The following is a 23,812-nucleotide window of genomic DNA, read 5'->3' as shown; positions in this document are numbered from 1 at the left end:
TCTTAATACCAAAGGTATGCATAATCATTAATCCAGTTTTAGAAAAGAATTCTTTTCATGTTGCACAGCTGTATGATAAGAGATGCTGGTTCAGTGGAATCATGTGGTGTGGCATGGCACAAGATGAAGGGAGAAAGGACACTAACTGAGCTTTCATTTCTTCTTGTCTCTTCTAAGGAGCTGCTTAAGATGAAATAAACACTGTATTTTATGTATTTTTAGTTAATCAGATCATTAGGAAGGGTAAACTTAAGGCAGTTACTAACATAATTCATTTTTTAAAAGTCTACCATGTACATTTAAAGGAGTATGCAGTATCAAGAGTAGGAAAAGGTACACAAGTCACATTTTATTTAGGAAATGATCAATTATTGATATGAAAAGCATCTTTATAAATGTATGCAATCATTTACTGAAATACCGCTAAGATGGTTGCAAGACACTTCTCCACAATACAAAACACAGTAAAATGGATGTCATATAAAAAAATGTGTTGAAACTTTCTCAATTAATCTTTTCTTTGCAAAAGTATATGTTAACATACAAGCCAAAATTTCAAATTTAAAAAAAAAAAAAAATAAAGGGAGGCATATTTGCTTAATGAAAAATGCATGGCTTATTTATATAAACATATCTTCTGAAAAGGGAACTGTGTAGTCTAAGTTAATTATGCAAGTCCTAGGTGTGCTGACTAGAATCCAAACAAATATATTTAAAGCAGATGTTTTCCTTGGAATTCTATCAGATTCTTTGAGTCAGCTCCTTCTTCTAACAGAGACAAAAAGAGGCCTGTTTATAAAAGATACTGGACATTAGCATCTCCTACAGGATGTACATGGAAGACTCCATAGCGCTCCACATCAACAATAGTTATGTATGTTCTATTAGAAGATGAGAGCATTCATTCCAAGAATAATTTTTAATGCATTTATATGACACAGCCAATTAGACATAGCATACACAGTTCAATTTAAATGACAGTACGCACTTCTGGCTTTTAAAAATCGTGACATGAAAACCTTTAATTTGTATATTTTCCATCCTAAAATAACTGATTTGTGAAAAATGGGTAGTTTGGAAATTACATTTTGTGAATCTTCTCACATTATCTTACAGGTGCATAACACAAATGGTAACAAACCTGGCTTCTCCAAGTAATAGGAAAAAAGTTACAGGCTATTATTAACTGGTGCTTATGAAAGTATATGATGGCAGTTGGGACTTACAGCTTGCGGAATGAGACTGCAGTTTACCAGCCTGTATTTTGGTGAAGGAATAATGCTATCATCATGCATTTTCATGGCTAGAAACTCACTAACATTTAAGAATTTACAGATCAATCTTTGGAAATGCTTACTTGTTTGGCCATAGTAGTTGCTGTTGCAAGATCAACATGACAAATCTTTAATGAGATTTTACTTCTTACCAATGTTAAAAGGGGGTGATCAGAGTCATCAATCAACTTCTATTTTTGAAAAAAAAATAAGCAAAAGCCCTACTATGAGTTTGCTGATTTTTGAAAGTAAGACAGTCCTTGAATTCAAAGTGATAAGAAAAGTCAGTCACAAAGATCTGTCAGAGGTAAAAAGAAGAGACAAATTGTACGAAAGACATTACAAGACTTGCTACTTTAAGTGGCACAACACTTCATGTTTTCTGGGATTTATCAGTTACCTATACTTATTTCAGCAAATTCACGCAGATGGCATAGCAGCACAAATACTGTGTACTTCCACTCTGCACTCATGCTATGAAGAAGAAAGCCTTCATACTTCAAATTGAAAACCAGATGGTTTTGAGGGGAAAAAAAAAGGGATCAACATTAGAGAAAAGCCTAATAAGGTAGTACAAAAATTATCTTTTTAGCATGAAATGCTGTAGAAAAGTGATAAGAAAAGCTTATAAATGTAAGCAGAACTGTTCAAGATATGAGCTAGTATTTTAAATTATTTACTATACAGAGGAAGAGAACAATGAAGTGTTGTTTGCAAAAAAGAGATGAGTAGTGGCAGAATTATGAAACAGAGCCCTAGGAATTCTTCCAGACGGAAGAATTAAATAACCCCAAAGTTTAAGCAAGGCAAAAAGTAATTAAATATCTATAGATGTAAAAAGATATAGCTAAGAAAATGGACTCTATAGTCACTGATCAAGAAAAAAAAGCCCAGAGCAAGAACTGCAAAAATACAGGCAACATTCCAGATCTTTTGATATTTTAAAAGGAAGATCATGCTAAGTCATTACTCTTCTGGAAAAAATTACAGTCAAGACATCATCAGTAGTTTTAGACTAACAAATTATGAAATAAGTATCCCAATAACACCTGATATTTCCTATTTACAAATGTATATTTGAAAAAAGACTTATCGGTCACATTGTCAACAAGGTTTCAGAAGACAGAAGCAGCAGAATATAGCAATAAGAATGAGAGGCAGGGAGGGAAACACCAAGAGTGAAGTCTTTATCAAACCCTAATGATGATGAATCTGATAATACAAGTATAAGTACACATACCATTTTGTACCACAAAGGGCAGAAATAAGAGAGTGACTCTCAACATTTAACTTTCTGATTCAAATGATGAATATCAGATTGAAACTGAAATGGGATATGAATGCTTAAATAAGAGTGAGCCTCGCTATTTAAAGCTCAAATCTTATGACTGCAAGACTAGAAATGGGAACATTATACACTACAAAGCAGTTTTTTCCTTTGTTATTGCGCACAAAATTTACTTTCTTTCTTTGCAAGTCTTTAGATACAAATAACAAATTTAGCTAAAGAAAAGTTATTTTTGGTCTTTTGTATGTAGTGAGGACCCTAAAAGCTATCTGCATTTTCTCATATAATTAATTTATCATGAATTCTGAAATGGGAAAAGAATGAAACTCTATTATTTAAAATAAAAATACATAACTCCCTCCAAACATTCTTAATACTGTCTAAGCTTCCTATAGCCTAATTGTTATGTTGCAGGATGCTATAATATTTTTATCATTTCTTTCATCTGGGATGACTGTATTTCATCAGTGAATGCATGTCAAATCCACGATGATAAAAAGTATACCGTTCAAATGTATAATATTTGTTAGGCAGATTTGAATCTTTTGTGTTTATACTAGTTGAGACATTAGTTGCTGTCATTTGTGAATCCCAACACCAAATCAGAAAGAGAAAGTTTAGGTTATACATTCGCATATGTTTTTTCACACAGGCATTATCAAAATTCTACTGTAAGTTTAGTATGTAGAACCAAGACCTTTTAGCAGTTTATTTAGCATGCCTTAGATGGACAGGATATCCTGCATGTTACCAGTACTGCTGATTCACCTTAAATCATTTCCATGTGAAGATGCATTACAAAATAGTTTCATTCTGTTACTTTACACAGGAAACACAGATGCACATAAGCTGTGGTAACCTCTTTTCAAATGTATTTTAATTCCGCTTTACTCTCAAGCTCATATTGACTCAAAACTCACCTATAATGTAACTACACTGAACTTACATGCTGAATTTCCATTGTCTACAGCCAGAATTCTGTAGTCGGTGAACTCTCAGGGTTCAGTTTACATACATTTTTCAAAAGAAATTTTTCTCCACTGTCTTCTCATGTAGCATATCTGGTGTGTATCGTGTCCAGGGGAAACAAGTCACTATTTCCTCCAAACATACAGAGATTTCCTTCAATGTCTGGCTGCAAAGAAACCACTGAATAGCAAGTTCTTTCTTGCTGTTGTCTGTGGTATAGCTAAGTGCTATTAGCTACACTACAGTATCCAAGTACCCAGGCAGCATAACATAAATTTATGTAAGACTAAAAACTCATCTAAGTAAAAAAGAGGATACCATTTTAACCAAAGTTGTTTCTAAATCAATTTGATTATATTGATGGAATTTTGTGGGAATAAACTTTTTTTTATTCCACAGTTTAAATCAGAATTCCTCAGATTGTCTTCTGGATTTCTCTGTAGCTTTGCCAGACACCCTGCTTTGACCAAGACAGCCCTAATTTCAGGCTGTTAGTCAGCCATCTGAATAAAGAGTGCAGCCCAGACCATTCAGCACTCAGGCACGCTCAACCTGCACTAGCTGTAGCACAACTCAGTGTGTCATGCTACAAGACACAAGCATTTTGAGCTCAGCCTTCTGGAGGCAAAAATTATATATTCCTGCTAATGACGTGGTAGGAGCCAGGCTTCTACCACAGACAGCAACATGCCTGGAAGAGAAAGAGCGGGTGATACCCATGGTCATATCCCAGTGAATCTGGCAACTCTGCTTCTTGTGCTGCAACGAAAAAGCACCAAATATGCAGAACTGCCCAGGTTTGCCTTAGTTTCCATATTTCCTTGAGTCATGTAGTCTCTTTAGCAGTTATGTGCTCTACATTTCGGAAGTAACCTTTCCTATTAGAAAAAGCAGTATTTAAAATGCATCAATATTTTCTCTATAAACACAATCTTCCTCATTTCTCTATAATGTACAGTGTACCCCACAAGCTATTTTTCCACACCATACCATCCTTAGAACCCTCACACTAGTGAGAAATCCAAGATGTTTTTGATGTGAGCAGGAAGTCATTATGAGCACTGCTGAATTCTTAATTTTCTATTGCCCCAAACAGCCCTGAAGCACTACAAAAGTTGCTTCACAGCAGTACACATCTGACCTTCCTTGGATAAGAAAGACTGCATTTTGGAATTACTTATTTGCTTGGTAATAGCTCTGGGAATCTCCTATTGTTTGTTTATTCCACGAGTCTTTAATGTAACTGTGTGCTCAGATTTGGTTAGGAGGTGTGAAAATTCCTTAGAGGGTATTTTACTGGCTCAGTGAGAACAGGAAGAACAGAGGCTGCCTTTGAATGCTCAGAGCCCTGTGCCAGGACTGGTGGCTGGGCAATTCCAGTGCTGCTCTCATTCTACTGCAGGTTGACAAGACAGAGGATGAAACTTTGCTTAGTGCATAGTGCATAGCCTCATGCAGTTAAAAATTACTTGTGCCTTTGTGAGGTATAAGAGGAGGACTGTTTTTCAATTAATATATTCTTTGTTGGTCAAATACCAGAATGTAACTGCATGTAGCATACTGGTATGTGCTTGTGTGTGACTTGTTTTTGTAAAATTTTTGAGAAAAGAATACTCCTCTTAACTAGATGCCACTCACCAAATCCAAAACGCATTTAAAATCATATACTGTTTTTTCATTAATGCACATTGGCCTGCCCACATACTGTACGCTGCATTATGTGAAGTACCCTGCATACTTATAGGTATACCCTGTATACCTTCCTTGTAATTTTTTTTTTATTATTTTCCTCTGGTGCTGCCATTCATAAACATGGAACAGACTCTTCACTACAAAACTAATTCAGACTTTCTGAACTCAAGCTAAAAGATCTAGTTGAATGCAGATTAATATAAATATTTGTGCAGTTTTTCCCCACCTTTATGAAAATATAATTGTGAAATCTTAGCCCCACTAAAGTTAAAGGGAGTAGAACCTTGGATTTCAATAGAACCAATTTATAAATTTAATTGAAGAACATTTCAAGAATATGCATTTATTTAAAGAACAGAAACAACGTACCATTAAAGGCAGAAAAATAAAAATAATAGAAAATAAAACACTTTCTGGGTTTTCCTAAGTCTAGAAACCCAGAACTGTTTTATTCATAGAGAATCAGAGAGAATGCAGATCATAATACTGGCTACTCATATTATTTAAAATATCTTAAATTTAATTATTTTTAGAAACAGCTAAGTATTCAATGAAACTATACTTTGTTTGACTATATATATATTCAATAATAACTACATCATATTATTGCTAATGTATATCATATGTTAATTACTTATTTCCCATAAATACTTCAATTAAATGACTTGCTGGGGAGACAATATCTAAGAACAGGTAGGGAGATAAGACTTAAGAAGCTGGTAGGCATGGGTGGTGAAAAAACAAAAATCAAACAATGAAAGTATCAGAATCGGATGAAAATGAAATTAACTATCTGACTGGAACTTCAGTAATACCGTATGGACCTTGCAATGAAAATAAATTCTGTTTTATCACTTTGGGAATAAGAATATTGAAATTTACAGGCAATCTGAAAAAGTCTTGTTAAAATGCCAAACAGAATTCATATATATGTTGCAAATTTACTGTAGAGATAATGTGGAATAAACTGATAGAGGAAGAGAGAAATATAAAAGTAATAATTAAAGGTTTTGTATTAACATTTCCTTGATTTTTATTCAGCTTACTATAACATTCCAGTTCTACTTTTGTCATTTCCCTAACCCCTTCCTCTCCATTTTAAACAAACACAGAGCTGGACAGTCAGAGATAATAAACAGATCTTGATGTGAATTAACAATCTATTTCAGTCCACTGTAAAATATGTCATTAAATAATTTAACATCTTACAATAGCCGCTTGAATTTTAAAGATAGAAAATTCACTTTGTTGCTGTTGTTTTCTGATTTAGCATTAATTTTTTAACACAGTGGAAAAAAATGTGAATAGGTGGTATATTGCCGTAATCATTATTAAGCTACCCTTTTCACCCCCCAGCTCAATATGAGTAAGGAATTGGAAAGGGCAAAGTAGTGATATCAAACCTCCTCAAACACAGGACTGACCATAATTAACTCTTACCTTTGGGAATCACTATGTTCTATTAAATTATCACCTACCACCTCAAACATAAAAGATGTAGCCTGCAAGCAGGCTTGTAACGTTTGACATCCATTTTCGTATGCCTTCCATGCAAATTTAAAATAAATGCAAAGCATGGATTTGTTTTGTTGATAATTGAAATGACAATAAAAAGCTGTGAGGTTTTTTAGTTTTACAGCAGAACTGGAAAAGCTCTCATTGGGAGGACAAAAATATAAAAGAATTCTGGGAAAATGAGATCAGTAGATGTTGGCTTATGCTAAAAGAAATGGTGGCCTGAAAACTGTTCTGTACTATATCCAGGTGCATAGATGATGTCACTGAAAAAAGGGAAGAGGAATGAGTATAAATATTTAAGTGTTTTTCTTGAGAAAAGAGAAACTTAAAAGCACACAAGTGCAGTAGGGAAGTGCTTCAGACTGATGGGTAAATAACATATGGTCAAGATTTAAGGGTTAAAGCAAGAATCGCCTATCTGAAAATGTTAAATCTGTTCTAAATAGAGGTACGCAAAACTCCAATAATCACTACTAGAAAAATGCCAGAATAATTAAAATGGGGAAAAGACTCTATTAAATATTTTCAGAAGGTGTTAAAAACCATGGGGTTCCAAACTGTAAATCTGTCAAGACCCATGGGAAGTTACAGTGTGCAATACTATTACTCAGTTTCAAAGTAAATATATCCCAAACTGCCTGTTATGGCTAGAGACAGAAGATAAAGAGGAAAAAATCATCTATAAAAGGGCGTGGGGAAAAAACTGAAAAAGCTGTATGTCTGCTTTGTAGGTGAAAAATTAAGACAATCAGGTGTGACCTTATGGAGTGCAATGGAGATGCATGACTGCAAAACTTAATACTGTAATCAGACCTTGAGTTTATAAAAAACAACTTCACATGTGTATACATGCTGATGCTGGGTCTGAATTACTGTGTGATCTGAAAGTCCTGCCCTAATGCCTTAACTTGGTTTTCAGCTGAACTTCTACACCTTCAGATAAACTTTAGCATTTCTCCCACCTTACCCTATCCTTCACTGCTGGAGAAAAGGTTTGTATCCCTAAACATATTATGACTGCAGTTCTGTGAGCAGGAGGACTGTATGGATTTCATATGGATTTATGAATTCAGGTTGATTCCCATGTGAAATCTCTGAAGTCTAATAATGGCTGAAATCACACTGCAGTCTTACCTTCAGCAGAGCATTAATAGGGACTCTTCTCCCAGCCTGTTTTGTTAAGCTTGTAGGAACTTAGTACCACTAAGAAGGCCGAGACTTAGAAAAAGTTGACTGAAATGGGCCAAAGGATTCAAAAGTTATTAGAAAGGATGGCCAGACAGACAGAACAGACAGAGTGAAGGAATAGCACCATTTCCTCAGGAAAACACATTATAAAACAAGTGATAAGGCTGGAAACTAGGAACATTATGTAAGAGGAAAATGTAAAGTAATTTATAACTTTTAGCATGACAGTCTCACTTGCAAAGGTTGGAACATTACCAGTTATATTCTACCAAAAAAATATAGAATTCTCATGTGAAATTAAAATAGTAACAGTTTTCGAAACATATCTTTATTGAAATAGCAGTGTGATATGTGCAGAAAGATAATTCAGAACATTAAAGATCATAATTTTTGTTAAGGAATGACTGATGATAATGTTGTTTGTATTTTAAAAATAAATTGGTCACTTTTTTAGAAGCAATATGCATATTTAACTTACAGATATTTCAACTGTGTTTTTATTGTGAAACATGAACAGTCAATTTTTGTTTTTAAGGTACAAGGAAACATGATAGTTAATTCAGCCAAGTTTTAGCTAAAAATTGGCTATGGATTTAATAAAAACATTTCATTTTGTATTGCTGATTTGTCTAAGTGAAATTATTTCACCTTAAGACACTGCTATTTCAAAAGGCATCTTTCAAGAACTGTCCTTGCTGGGTGTGAACAGGCTACTAGGTAAGACCAGCTAAAATAATGTAACAATGTTTGACAATTAATGCAATTACAGTTTGTTTTACAGTGATTGCTGTCAGACTAATTTCAACTCAAATAAATATTAAGAATGCACGAAGCAGGCCATAAAATTCTCATCTAATGCATTTTTTACTATGTTAACTAAAACAGTATTATGAACCACTTCAAGAGATTTCTTTGAGAGTTTTCCTTGATGTATTCATTATTCATAAATGCTACTTTTCCTTCTCTCCATCTCCCCTCTAGTTGATTAAAATGATGGGGGTTTTAGATGTAAAGGTTCCAAGAAGCGTGTGAAAGAGAAAGCGCAAGATGCATGACTGGGAAATAATGCAGTCAAGTGCCTTCTGAAAAGCACTCACAATACAGATACACCTGTGTGAGCTGTAAACATGTGGAGATAATTAGTTACTTCAAAACGGTGCTCAAAGCCTGTATTAACTCATACCTTCCTGGACTATTCATGAGACTTCAGAAATCAGATAAACCAAGATTTTCTTCAAGAACTTGATTTTATACAAGCATTTTCAAGTTGTACTTGTTCTTACCTGTAGCAGAGCTGCAAATAAATATACTGCTATAAAGATAGGAGTTAAGGAAGTGTGGCCGCTTTTCATTAAGTGGATAGTGTACAAGAAAATCAGGTGTCCAGGAATCACCAAAAGAAGCAGAACTTGGGCTGATTTGTTATTTGCTCCTACAATTAAAAAAATCCAAAGTTTAGTTAAGCTCTTCAATTACTATATCAGTTTTTTATTAATTTTAATATAAAAAGCAGTTTTGGATTCCACAGCATTGACTATTGTGGAACAGCAAGCATTATTTTCTGCCAAAAGACTCCTTGAGGATTTTCTCAGAGTGGAAAAAAGCCACCCCTAGTGTTTGTCAGAAAAGTTAAGCAGGGTGCTTCCAGAAGAGGGTGCAAACTGTCTGCTTTCATTCTGTACTCATGTAATACAGGGGGGGAAAGAGGAGATATGAGACAGTAGTTTTAACAATGAACTGACTAACACATACCTGTACCATAATAGGTTCTGCATGGATAATAGCAACCCTTGGCTTCTTCTGGCAGTTCTCCAGGAATGTTATGCAAATGGAGGTAGGTAGAAATTCTGCTAGCTTGAATAGCTACTAGATTACCACCAATACCTGAAATACAAAAGGGAACAAGTGGAAAATTTTCAGCTATTTTTTTCCTCTACTAGGCAATATTTTTTAAAATTTACCAACTTTGTCTATGTTTACCACAGACAGTATCCTACATACAAAAGACAAAAAGAGAAACATCTTTAGAATGTATGTTGGTTATAGACAGGCTAACACCAAGCACTAAACTAAGTCAAAAAACTTGGGCTACAATATGGTGTATCACTGGATATTTGGAATATCCATATTGGAAATTCAGATATCTGGAGATCAGTTTTAATTCATGGTAAGTGCAAAAGAATCCTCCAAAAGGTTCAGTCTGATGCTATCTCATAGATGAAGCTCCCTTTTATTGCTCCCTCTTCTTTGGAATTCCCTCTTGGAACAATAGAACTACTACAGAATTGTGCCACTGCTGGATTACCTTCCTAGGTCACTATTGTTGGCAAGCATAAATAATGCAAAGCAGATGCACTTACTACCACAAGAATAAGTGTAGATTTCACACACAGAATCATAGGGCTGGAAAAGACTTCAAGAGCTAATCTAGCCATTCCCCTTTGCCACAGAGCAGGATTAACTAAAATTTTCCACAATTCATAATTCAGGTTGAAAGGACAAGTCAAGTGTATGAATAACTGATTGTTGAAAGAATGGTAGTGATGGAGATTCTACCTTCTCCGTTGACAACTGTTGATATATTTCCCAAAAGAAAAAAGATTTTTATGAAATAATATCTATGAAACAAACCACCCCACTACCATGATGCAAAGAGAAGTGGCTGGCATTGTAACAAGGCCACTGTCTATAAAGTTTGAAAAGTCGTGGAGATTAGGCGATACCCCTGACAACTGGAAGAGGGCAAACATCACACTCATCTTCAGCAAAGCTTTTGACAGTTTCCCACAACTTCCTCCTAGACAGACTGGATGGGTAGTTTGTGAGATGAGTAGGAAATTGGCAAACAAGTCGCACTCAGAGGGTGGTGATCAATGGTTTTTACTTAAGCTGGCAGGCTGTCACAAAGTGGGATCCCCCAGGGATTGATACTGAGTCCCACACTGTTAGACATCTTCAGAAATGACCTGGATAATGGGATTGAAAGCACCCTCACCAAGTTTGCCGATGACACTAAACTGGGTGTGAGGTGGACATGTCAGAAGGCAGAGCCATCTTACGGCGAGACCTGGACAGGCTGGAAGAATAGGCTAGCAAGAACAGTATGAAATTTAACAAATTTAACAAAGACACGTGCAAAGTCCTGCATGTGGGACAACAAAACCTAAAAAGCCCAGCACACACTAGGATCTGTGTGGCTGGGGAGCAGCCTTGCTGAAAGGGACCTGGAGGTCCTGGTGGATGAGGTGAACATGAGTCAGCAGTGTGCTGCTGCAGCAATGATGGTAAATCAGATCCTGGGCTGCATCCATCTCTAAATGCAAAGATAGAGACGTGATCATCCCACTCTACTCAGTGCTTGTCAGGCTGCACCTGGAGTACTGTGTCCATTTCTGGTCCACACAATTCAAGAAAGATGTGGACAGACTGGAGAAGGTCGAAAGGAGGGCCATGAAGATGATCAAAGGGCTGGAGAACCTGCCCTATAAGAAAAGACTGAAGAAGTTAGGTCTTTTCTCCCTGGAGAAGAGGAAGCTCAGGGGAGATATATACTGCTATAAAGATAGGAGTTAAGGAAGTGTGGCCGCTTTTCATTAAGTGGATAGTGTACAAGAAAATCAGGTGTCCAGGAATCACCAAAAGAAGCAGAACTTGGGCTGATTTGTTATTTGCTCCTACAATTAAAAAAATCCAAAGTTTAGTTAAGCTCTTCAATTACTATATCAGTTTTTTATTAATTTTAATATAAAAAGCAGTTTTGGATTCCACAGCATTGACTATTGTGGAACAGCAAGCATTATTTTCTGCCAAAAGACTCCTTGAGGATTTTCTCAGAGTGGAAAAAAGCCACCCCTAGTGTTTGTCAGAAAAGTTAAGCAGGGTGCTTCCAGAAGAGGGTGCAAACTGTCTGCTTTCATTCTGTACTCATGTAATACAGGGGGGGAAAGAGGAGATATGAGACAGTAGTTTTAACAATGAACTGACTAACACATACCTGTACCATAATAGGTTCTGCATGGATAATAGCAACCCTTGGCTTCTTCTGGCAGTTCTCCAGGAATGTTATGCAAATGGAGGTAGGTAGAAATTCTGCTAGCTTGAATAGCTACTAGATTACCACCAATACCTGAAATACAAAAGGGAACAAGTGGAAAATTTTCAGCTATTTTTTTCCTCTACTAGGCAATATTTTTTAAAATTTACCAACTTTGTCTATGTTTACCACAGACAGTATCCTACATACAAAAGACAAAAAGAGAAACATCTTTAGAATGTATGTTGGTTATAGACAGGCTAACACCAAGCACTAAACTAAGTCAAAAAACTTGGGCTACAATATGGTGTATCACTGGATATTTGGAATATCCATATTGGAAATTCAGATATCTGGAGATCAGTTTTAATTCATGGTAAGTGCAAAAGAATCCTCCAAAAGGTTCAGTCTGATGCTATCTCATAGATGAAGCTCCCTTTTATTGCTCCCTCTTCTTTGGAATTCCCTCTTGGAACAATAGAACTACTACAGAATTGTGCCACTGCTGGATTACCTTCCTAGGTCACTATTGTTGGCAAGCATAAATAATGCAAAGCAGATGCACTTACTACCACAAGAATAAGTGTAGATTTCACACACAGAATCATAGGGCTGGAAAAGACTTCAAGAGCTAATCTAGCCATTCCCCTTTGCCACAGAGCAGGATTAACTAAAATTTTCCACAATTCATAATTCAGGTTGAAAGGACAAGTCAAGTGTATGAATAACTGATTGTTGAAAGAATGGTAGTGATGGAGATTCTACCTTCTCCGTTGACAACTGTTGATATATTTCCCAAAAGAAAAAAGATTTTTATGAAATAATATCTATGAAACAAACCACCCCACTACCATGATGCAAAGAGAAGTGGCTGGCATTGTAACAAGGCCACTGTCTATAAAGTTTGAAAAGTCGTGGAGATTAGGCGATACCCCTGACAACTGGAAGAGGGCAAACATCACACTCATCTTCAGCAAAGCTTTTGACAGTTTCCCACAACTTCCTCCTAGACAGACTGGATGGGTAGTTTGTGAGATGAGTAGGAAATTGGCAAACAAGTCGCACTCAGAGGGTGGTGATCAATGGTTTTTACTTAAGCTGGCAGGCTGTCACAAAGTGGGATCCCCCAGGGATTGATACTGAGTCCCACACTGTTAGACATCTTCAGAAATGACCTGGATAATGGGATTGAAAGCACCCTCACCAAGTTTGCCGATGACACTAAACTGGGTGTGAGGTGGACATGTCAGAAGGCAGAGCCATCTTACGGCGAGACCTGGACAGGCTGGAAGAATAGGCTAGCAAGAACAGTATGAAATTTAACAAATTTAACAAAGACACGTGCAAAGTCCTGCATGTGGGACAACAAAACCTAAAAAGCCCAGCACACACTAGGATCTGTGTGGCTGGGGAGCAGCCTTGCTGAAAGGGACCTGGAGGTCCTGGTGGATGAGGTGAACATGAGTCAGCAGTGTGCTGCTGCAGCAATGATGGTAAATCAGATCCTGGGCTGCATCCATCTCTAAATGCAAAGATAGAGACGTGATCATCCCACTCTACTCAGTGCTTGTCAGGCTGCACCTGGAGTACTGTGTCCATTTCTGGTCCACACAATTCAAGAAAGATGTGGACAGACTGGAGAAGGTCGAAAGGAGGGCCATGAAGATGATCAAAGGGCTGGAGAACCTGCCCTATAAGAAAAGACTGAAGAAGTTAGGTCTTTTCTCCCTGGAGAAGAGGAAGCTCAGGGGAGATCTCATCACAGTTTCCCAGTATTTAAAGGGCAGCTACAAAGAGGAAGGAGGCTATCTTTTCACAAAGAGCCACATGGAGAGGACAAGGGGCAACAGGTACAGGTTGCACCAAAGAGGTTTCATCTCAATATAAGACATTTTTTACAGTGAGAACAGTGGAACATTCAGTGGAACAACCATCCTAGGGATGTGGTGGAATACACTTCACTGCAGGTTTTCAAGATGCAACTGGACGGGGTGCTAGATAATCTCATCTAGGCTCCCTTTCCCACAAAAGGTTGGACCAGATGATCTTTCAAGGTCCTTTCCAACCTAGGCTGTTCTATGTTCTATGACTTTTTACTTAATGAATAGAAAACTAAACCAGCTTGCTAGATCTACATTACAGAATGCAGTGGCCTAGCATGAAATTTTCCTATGTTGTTATACTCTAGAGTAGTCTACTTGTATATCAAGCATATACTCCCCCCCGACCCAGACACTTCACATAGCAATGGGCTGCTCTGAGAAGATATGATTAAGCAGAAGTAATGCAGAACTCATCCCCACTTAGGAAGAAGAAAGTCCTTATTTATTGTAGTTGAACTGATTTGTTTATCTGGTGCTTAGGGCTTTGTTTGTTTGCAGAACAAATATCTGTGGTCACCAGAAGACTCTATTTGCCAAATTCTTTTGTTGAGTATGGAGTAATTAGATAAAAAACTAATACTGAGAACTCAAAGAAGATTTTCTGCCTCACCACTGCTTAAAGACAATTAATGGCAGAATCTAACAAGGAAGTAGGACTTTTAACCAAAAAGCTTCAAATATAAATCAGAAAATGAGGTATTAGAAAAAAACATGGGATTGGCAGAAAGCACTGTTCATCAAACTTACCTGCATCTTCCCAGTCAGAAGATACAAAATACGAACTACCAAAAGGTTTAGTCAGTCTTTGCAAAGAAAATTAAAATAACAGTAGCTTTTTTTCAGACCAACTACAAGAAAGAGAAGTAAAATAAGGGATTTATATAAACTACAAAAGGGGTTAAAGAGACTTACTTAAAAAAAAAAAATCTAAGTAGGATCCAAAGCCTGTCTTTTGATTGAACAATAAGTTTGAGACTTCTGACTAATGAGAATAAGGTATGGAAAGGGAGACAGAAATAAAATTAAGGATCAGTGCACTACATTTGGATAGGGATAATTTCTGTGACTGAATTACAAAAAAGCTGTTATGTAAAACTGCTTCTTAATAAAGCTACAAAGCTGGGGGTGGTGCCATATGACTAGAAAATATGAAACAGTTCCCGCTTAAAAAAGAGGGGATAAAAGAAATCTGGGTAATTACAAGCAGGGCAACAACTGCAATAACAGATATATTCAAAACAATATTAAAAGGCAAATTAGTAAACTTTTCTCTATCTATCCCTATCTATTGTAGCACTATGAGAAGAAATATAAGATAGAAGTAAATAGGGCTGTTTTTTTAAGGTATGCTCCGAGGTTTGTAGCAATGCAACCATAAACCATGTTGGCACAAAAAAACCCCAGATTTCAAGCATTTCCTAGGATGTATGCAGTTTCTTCTTGTGACTGACAATTATCTGTTTCAACAAAATCAGAAATATGATAGATGATCTATCTTTCCCTAATTTATAACAAAGGAAACTGAGTGAGAGAACTAAATTAAGGAAAATGGAAATTTGCCCATTTGAAATGACAGTAAAAAAACCTGTCTGGACAAGAGAGACATAAACAAGTCTATGAAAGAAGGTATGAGATTGGTTGTCCATCCTTTGATGGGTAGCTATTAATCAAAAATCTTTTTACTTTTATAACCATTGTTTAGAGAAAGTATGCCCCAAGCCCTATCTTGCATGTAGCTAACAAGAAAAATGAATGACGAGTAGTACTAGTGATTCTAAAACAGCCATGGGATGCTGGTAGAAAGGAGATGATATCTGCTCTGCAAAGGAAGCTGACATGCTAACCAAAACAGCCAGTGTGGAGTGTGATTTCAAGAGGTGTAATGGCCTCTTTTCTGGTTTAACTACAGCTAAGTTGAACATACACAATCCATTTTAGTTAGCTGGAAATGCAATATTCATATGTTAAAAACCATTATTTTAAATTTCATTTGGTCTGAGTCTCAATAATCTAATATCAGTGGTACATGCATATTTTAAAACTCACAAAAGATAGGCAGGTGTATTGAAGTGTAAAAAGCTTCTAGAACCCATATATCCTGGTCAGTCTCAACCAGCTGACAATGTATGGTGATGGACAGCAGTAGTCACGCTGTCTTTTAGTTCTGTCCACCCATCTGCCAATTCTTCCTGCTGTTGACTATTTGTGAAACTTTGGGCCAGTTTCAACCACGTCTGAAACAAGGATTCCTGGAGATACTATCTCCAAGTATGGTTAAACAAGCTAACAAAAAGGAAACAGTGGCCAGGTAAATAAAGAGAAAGGTTCAAGCCCATGCCCTCAGAGAGACAAAGGCAGTGATATGAGCTGTATCGTTAACAGCTGGCCAGTCAGCACCTAGCTTGGAGCAGGCACGATGCCTCTTGCTCAGCCAGTGACACAGAAAAGGAATGATGATGCTGTGGAAAGCAGAGGGAGAATGGAGAGATTGCTGTGAGCAGTGGGTATTGCAGACATGAGGCCATAGGGAACACTGGGGGCTGAAAGGGCTACCTGGTGCTCTAAAAATTCAGGATACAAACCAGCATGGAATCAGGTTTCATTATTCTGCTCGTCATAGAATGACTTGGATAAAGCTGTGCTTGCATTCAATGAATCACTTCAGTATGTACAGAGATATTCAGTTTGCTTTCTAACAGCAGTTACTGTGCATGTGAAGTTATCTCAGCAGTATCAGATTAATCAGATCCCTGCAAGAAGCAGAAAACAGATAAACTGCATAGGTTGACAAGATGTCAATACACAAAACTGATAGCTCCTCAGCATCTTCTGAATGCATAAAATGGTTGCGTGCTCAGTAGCTGCTCATATTATGAAAATCTCTGTAGACATGTATGAGGACTGTTTCCATGAAAATTTAAGTCAGATTTTTTTTTCCTGGGAAAACATTATTGCAGTCATCATAGCAAATACTTTATAATAAAGACTAACTTTGTTAGCTTATTTTCATTCTCATGGGAACTACAGTACAGAGGAAAAAAAAGCTTCTTTAAAAGTAAAATCCTGAAATGGTTACTGCATTCCTCTCAGAACAGCAGATGTGTTTAACTTCAATATGAGAGTGCTACATTGTCAATAGCAGAAGAGACATTGTCTGCTAAAGTGTGAAGGATGTCACGCTGACTTACAATGTTAAAAGAAAAATGAAAACCTCATCATTTTATTGAGCCAGTTATGGGCTCAGCAAGAATAAATACTTCTGAAAATTGTTATCACAGTTCTTTTTTGTCTAGCAAGCACAGAAAACCATAGTCAAACTAAAGCCAAAACCATGTCATGTATTTGCGAATAGGCCTACGGGCATGATTCTATTAATCATTATCTGGAAAAAGGACTTTTTTCTAATAATAGAAGTAACCACGCTACTTGAAAAGCCACATTAAAACTACTTTACATCAATGCATCTTAAAGAATATTTCAAAGCAAATCTGGGTCTCATAACCCTCATTACAGGTAAAAAAACAGGAGGGAAGCTGATGGATGGTGCTGATGCAGACTAGTCTGAGACCATCCAATGCTCTGGGTAACACACCAGGCTGTTTTTTTCTTCAGATCTTATACAGGGTGTTTTGGTAAACAGGGTAACATTTTCCAGGGAAATCTGGGAGGATTGGCTGATAAACCAGAAGGTTGTACTGCCATTCAGAGAGGACTGGATAGGCTGGAGAATTGGGTCAAGAGGAATGTCATGAAGTTCAACAAAAGGAAAGGCAAAGTCCTGCATCTGGGTAGGAATAACCCCATGCACCAGTACAGGCTGGGAGATGACCATCTGGAAAGCAGCTCTGCAGAGAAGGACACGGGGGCCTGCAGGACAAGAAGTTGACCATGACCCAGCAATCCACCTTCATGGCATAGGTCAACAGCCTCCTGGGCTGCATTAGGAAAAGCATCACCAGAAGGCCAAGAGAGGTGTTGCTTCCTCTGTACTCTGCACTGGTGAGGCCACATCTGGAGTACCATGTCCATTTCTGAGCTCCCTGGTACAAGAAATGGACTTACTGGAGTCAGTCCAACACAGGGCCACAGGGACTGCAGCGTCTTTCATATGAGGAGAGGTTGAGAGCTGTGACTGTTCAGCCTAGAGAAGAGAAGGCTCAGGAGGATCTTATCAATGTGTATAAATACCTGAGGTGAGGGATGAAGACAAGAGAGCCAGGCCCTTTTCAGTAGTACCCACTGACAGGACAAGAGGCAATGAGAAAAAATTGAAACACAAGATATTCCATCTGAACACAAAAAACCCCACTTTTTTTATGGTGAGGGTAGTCAAACACTGGAACAGGTTGCCCAGAGAGATTGTGGAGACTCCATCTGTGGAGATATTCAAAACCCTACTAGACACAGTACTGGACAACCTGCTCTAGACAACCCTACTCAGGCAGGGAGTTGGACTAGATGATCCTTGAGGTCCCTTCCAACCTAGGAATCTATGATTCCATGATTCAAAAGGTCCCTTCCAACTTAAATGTTTCTGTCATTTTATAAAAAAGTAAATAAAGCCACCTCTTCCTCCCAACTCCATTTAAGCTATGTTTCAAATTAACAGAGCAAGCACTACTTGCGTATTGCTTTTAGAGAACTGAGGTACCCATCTAACCTTAGATACGGACTCTAAATTTTGAATCTTGAGCAGACAAGGTACTTGTCTTCCTGTGATTCTCCAAGGTAGTTCACCATCTTTCAGACACTCTTGGGAGACCCTTGCTCAGGGTTTTAGTTTATTTGCAGAAGGGCAGGCACCCAGAATCAAGGTGTTCCAAACTCAAAATTCATAGTAAATGCAGTCCTCTAGGTTGTACAGTAGCCTACCTGTAAATGCTCCATGGGTAGAATTGGTGTAAATGACGATGCAGTCCAATAATATGACTACTATTCTTCCTCTCAGACCTCTAATTCAGTGCCACAAAGTATTGCCTAAGTAAACATCACTTTAATATTTTGCTTTATCCTAAAGCTTGAACTGAATAGAGACTTACTAGTTTGCTTTCTGCTTTTCAGTGGTGTTTGTTGCTATAAATCTGAATGCTTTACAAACATTAATATATTTATTTAAAAACCATACCTGTGAAGTTACATTTTTGTACTATCTGCAAAAAGCATTTTTCAGTTTTGCATAGCCAATGTAGAATATTTCAGTGTTTTTTTTCCAAAATATTTATGTATTTAAACAAGATTTCTCAATGATTTAAATTGTACCAATGAATGTTTAGTATTTCTGCAGCTGAGAGCCAGAATTTCTAACCAGGAATTCCAGAAAAAGAGAAGAATTAAGTTATTACTAATCAGTAAAAAAATCTGGTTTAAGGTACTTGTTTAGCACCAGGGGAGAACTTTATGACAAGCAAGAGCCTACATGGAAGTTCTTTAAGAGAAGTCTCTGAGACAACATTATATATGCAAACTATTGCATTTTATGTTTGATTTGACTCATAAATAATTTCTTTTCTATGCTTAATAAAAACTTGTTCCTTGACTGTCAAAAAAATGAAAATATTCTGGGTAAAATTATGTTGTGAAAAGTAACAATTACTGAAATCTTCTAAAAATTTACAAGTAAGATTCAAAAGAAAGAACACATGTCTGTAATAGCATAAAATATGCAGACTTACATGTACAGGTTAGCAACTAAAAGGTAGTAAAACTATCACCCAATAATACATCAGAAGTAAATATCGAAAATCAAAACCCTCCTCCTTTTTCATGCCAAAATAAAGACTGAGTTATAAAGTTCTCATAGAGTATAGGTGCCTTCTGAGGCTATCACATTCTTTCCAATTCAGGATGCAGAAAAATGAATTTGCTGCCCAGCCAATTGCTCTACTACCGTACCGGTACGCTAATGTTTTCCCTTGTAATTTACAGAGCCAAATTACAGCCATTCAATGGTTATCTTCTAATCAAAGCACTTCTCTGTTGTATGAAAGCCGAGAGTACAACTATTCTATAAGATATTAAAATACATAAAGTTATTAAAAAATTTATTTTTTGAGCAGGAGTTGTTTCAGGGTATTTGCTTTCCATGTTCTGCAAAGCAAACAATTTTCAGAAAAAGCTCTCTGAAAAACCTGAAAGTCTGTCATTCCATTTATCCTACTAATAGATAAAAAAGGTATGGTTTGGGGAATATATTACGTAAGCTTGACTTTCATCTCCCAGACAACGTACATTCACTAAGTTTTGTGTTAAATTTTCTCATACAGGTTTCTCATATTCCTTGGTCTACATTTATTTCCTCCAGATATCAAATAATCTTACAATATGTACAGCCAAAGAGTAAGAAATATTACAACACGTTTGTGTTACCTTTAAAGAGTATTGCTTCAAAGCATCTGCAAAGGCAAGTTTTTCTACATAAAGCCTGCAAAGCATTTCTGATTTTCAGGTGTTTTCAGAATTAATTTGCAGAACCTCCATTCTACAAAATGCATAAAAATGGGGTAAGGTCTACCAACTTGTTGGCTATTATGCAGTAACTCCTGAAATGCAAATAATTAGAAGACATTTCACAGTGTTTTGTCTAAGCATATAACGAATGGAAAGGAAAATGGCTCTATCTGGCAAGTGCACCTTAGTTCATTTCTGCTGCATATTCAGAAGCATATAATTGTTTAAGGCATTATCTTTTTTCTGCACAAAAGGAACTCAGCTACTTGCAAATTGCAATTCCTGAGCCAAATTCAACATGCTGTGATGCTGTAAGAGGATTTGCAAATTTTAACCATCTCATCCATTAGGAAACATGAAGATCAACTTGAGTATCTAGGCTGAAGCACAGCCACGCTTGGGCTTAGTTATTTTATTCAGAACTTCAGTACATCAAACGCAGACATCTAAATCTCAAGTAGTTTGTAAGTACCACAATGGCTGAAACCACAAAATGATTTATTTATTTTTAAAAAGCAGAGTTACAATTTAACCCAACCAACCATAGAATTAAAAATAATTGTTCATCTCAAGAAATGTGTTTAACAGGGGAGAAATGGAAAAGTAGTTGTGAAATACTTCTAGACACCAGCAGTAAAGCTGGCTATAAATGCCTGTGTGCTTAAGATATTTTAATACTCTTGGCAAATATTTGCAGTTATTGTTAATAGGGGTAGGAACCTTTGAGGTTGCTCAAATTCCAGACCAATATTTCTTAAACCAAAAGATTTATGGCTCCACACTGTAACATATGTGATGAGAGTAACTTGTCTCACATCTAAGAATATGCAAACCATCTAGACAGGACCAGGTTGAAAGCCACTCAATGGCACAGACAGTAAGCCTAACACCTGACAACTTTGCAGTGCATGCTGTTCAGTATTTTGAGATACAGCATCTGGCACTGAAAAAAACAGTGACAGCTTGAAATCCTGGACAAATTTATACTGTTTCCAAATTTTGGCTGGACACAATCCCAATAGATTACAGTATTTCTTTCAGCTTTCCCTGGTTTCTTTCAGGTTTTCTGTGTCATAAGAGCAACAAACTTTAAGGTAAGACAAAAGTCATTGGAAAAGCATTTTGAGGGGAAAACCCTCAGCTCCTTTCACTACTTAGGCTTACAATGAGAATTCCAAGGCCAGGAAAGCACTGGTAGAGAAAGCTTTCTGCAACAGTAATATTTAAAAAGCCATCTGTTAAGTGGTCTAGCACACCTTTTATGTCAGTAAATGAACGTCAACAGATGTGCTTTTTTAACTGAAAGATTTCCTAAACTCCAGTTTACTACACTATACTGACCAGCAATATCAAAAGGTGCCAGTAGAATTATGAAACCCAGGAGAGGCTAATCTAACAGCAACCAAAAAAATCACCTACCTACAATTTCCTTTTCCAGGAGGTGTACTGCAAAACAGGCCCACTCTGCATCCTCTACACAGAACATATTTTCTCTACATTTTCCCATAGTAATACCTCAATCCTTAGAATTCTGAGGGTTGAGGAGGTTAGCACAAGCACTTACAACACTTACACATCAAGCCCCTCTGCTCTTTTGTGGTTGAGGGAAAACCAGAATTCCTTACTGCTTCTGTTGTTGCCCAGTGGCACTGCAAAGCATTATTGCTATTGGTAATAACAGGCCATGAGCCTTAGGCTAACTTTACCTTACACTACCATTGCAAGACTCTAGTCTTGGCCTATTAAGCTTGTTGTGAGCTTGTTAAGAGCTCCAAAATGGAGCTTGGTATGAGGTTTCTCTTCTTACAATGTAGAGTTTAAATTTGGGATAATAGCAAAGGTCCTGAAAATACAGACACAGGACTATAAACAACTGGCTGATGGTCCATTACTAGTCACTGAAGAAGTTTAAACTTTGAGAGCTGGGAAAAGACTGCTTTACACATAACAAGAAAAGGAGCGAAGCAAGAAAAATCCAGATGAACAATGGAGTAAGACACCTGGTGTGGCTTGGAAAATAACATTCTCAGGCATTGCACAGTAGTCTAGGGGGCGGATGACAAAGGCTAAGAACAGTCTAGGAATACAAAACTTTCCATGAAAAAGCAACATTTTGAATGCGGGTGCTACAATCATCACAGGAATCATCACCACAGGACCACTGTGGGACTGCCACAGCCACAGGCATGCCTTTTGCTGTCCCTGCCTTCTTGAAGGACTCTTTACCTCCCAGCCTGGTCCAATAGCCCCAGCTTTCCCTCTCTTCCACCTGCCTAATTCTTCAAGGATCTTTTGACCTGTCAGCTAATCATCCAGGGCTATGTATAGCTTTTGGCTAGTTCTTCTCTAAAGATAGTTCAAAAGAATGTATGCGCATTACCTTAATTCTATTGATAAGCTTATGAAAGAAAGTAAGAAACAAAGTGGTACATTTACCCTTTTCTCTACAGGCATGTTTCTAGTAAGCTGTCATTCTTAGCAATTAAAATTATTTACTTAAGCCCAATCATTAGCTAAAAATTTTAAAAAGGTAAAATGTAAACACACAGGCAATCCAAGTTTCACAGCTAATTTCTGTGAAAGAAAATTACCTTGAATAGGATACATAGTTCCACTTACAAGAGCAGTCCAGAACTGCTACAGGGTGAAAGACCATCATCATTACAACATCTGGTAGAAGCATGAGGCCTTGAGACCTGAGGCCCATGAGACCTGTACCCATTGAAGGGTAGCAAGTCTAGAATAAGTGAGTCTATAGAGAATAAGTGAGTCTAGAGAAAATCCAGAAGTATTCTGGTACTGTACTGGAGCAGAAATAGAAGCTATGGGGAAACAGTAAGAAACAGTCACTAGACAGTTGCTGGCTTTTGTAACCAAGGGACGTCATCTAGGGAAGCAGGACCACTGGTAAGAGTCCTGGCTTGGGTACACCTGCCTAAAAAGACAATCCTCTTCTCTTAGGAAGCAAATACAGGAGGTTACCAAAAGGGACTATTATAAGAAAAGTTACAGATCTAAAGCAGAAAAAAGTTGAAGACCAGCATGTCTGTCCTGCTCTTTAGGTATCTGGAAATCAAAATGGAAACACACAAAAGGTAGATGCAAGTACTTGCAATTTCAAACTAATATAAAGGCAAGGCACGGCAAGGAAGCATAAAGGCTGAAGTGTAAAAATCAATTTACAGATAGCAAGGAACACAAGTGGCAACACAGAAATGCTTCATATTAAAAGTAAGAAGAAAGGAAATCTAGAACCTTAATGGGAATAAGAACATGCAACATGCTCTATGGAAGATTGAAACGCTCAGTTCCTTTTGTCTACTGCCTTCATAAAAATGGTGATATCTGATCGCAAACTGGTAAGTATTAGGGCCTGAGGGTAAGTTAAATTTAGTGCATCCTTAGAGAGCTAGATAAACAATCCATGAATTATCAGTGATAATTTTTTGCAAACTGATTACCTTGGAGGTTAGAGAATACCAGAGGGCTCTAATCAGGAAAACAGAAAATATATCTTTAA

The 23,812-nt window shown here is 37.1% G+C and overlaps 1 protein-coding gene across 1 annotated transcript in view; it reads right to left on the bottom strand.

Moving 5' to 3' along the window:
• SLC41A2 (solute carrier family 41 member 2) overlaps positions 1-23,812 on the bottom strand; it is a 51,170-nt gene that overhangs the window by 935 nt on the left and 26,423 nt on the right. The window contains exons 8-9 of the mRNA XM_009646058.2: positions 11,924-12,055; positions 9,213-9,361 (exon numbers count right to left, since the gene is read on the bottom strand). Of these exons, the coding sequence (XP_009644353.1) occupies positions 9,213-9,361; positions 11,924-12,055 (281 nt within the window). The remainder of the gene's footprint in view (positions 1-9,212; positions 9,362-11,923; positions 12,056-23,812) is intronic.

Source organism: Egretta garzetta, unplaced genomic scaffold (genome assembly GCF_000687185.1).
Source record: "Egretta garzetta isolate BGI_Z169 unplaced genomic scaffold, ASM68718v1 scaffold159, whole genome shotgun sequence".
NCBI classification, from domain to species: domain Eukaryota; kingdom Metazoa; phylum Chordata; class Aves; order Pelecaniformes; family Ardeidae; genus Egretta; species Egretta garzetta.
This window is presented reverse-complemented; position numbering and strand designations above follow the sequence as displayed.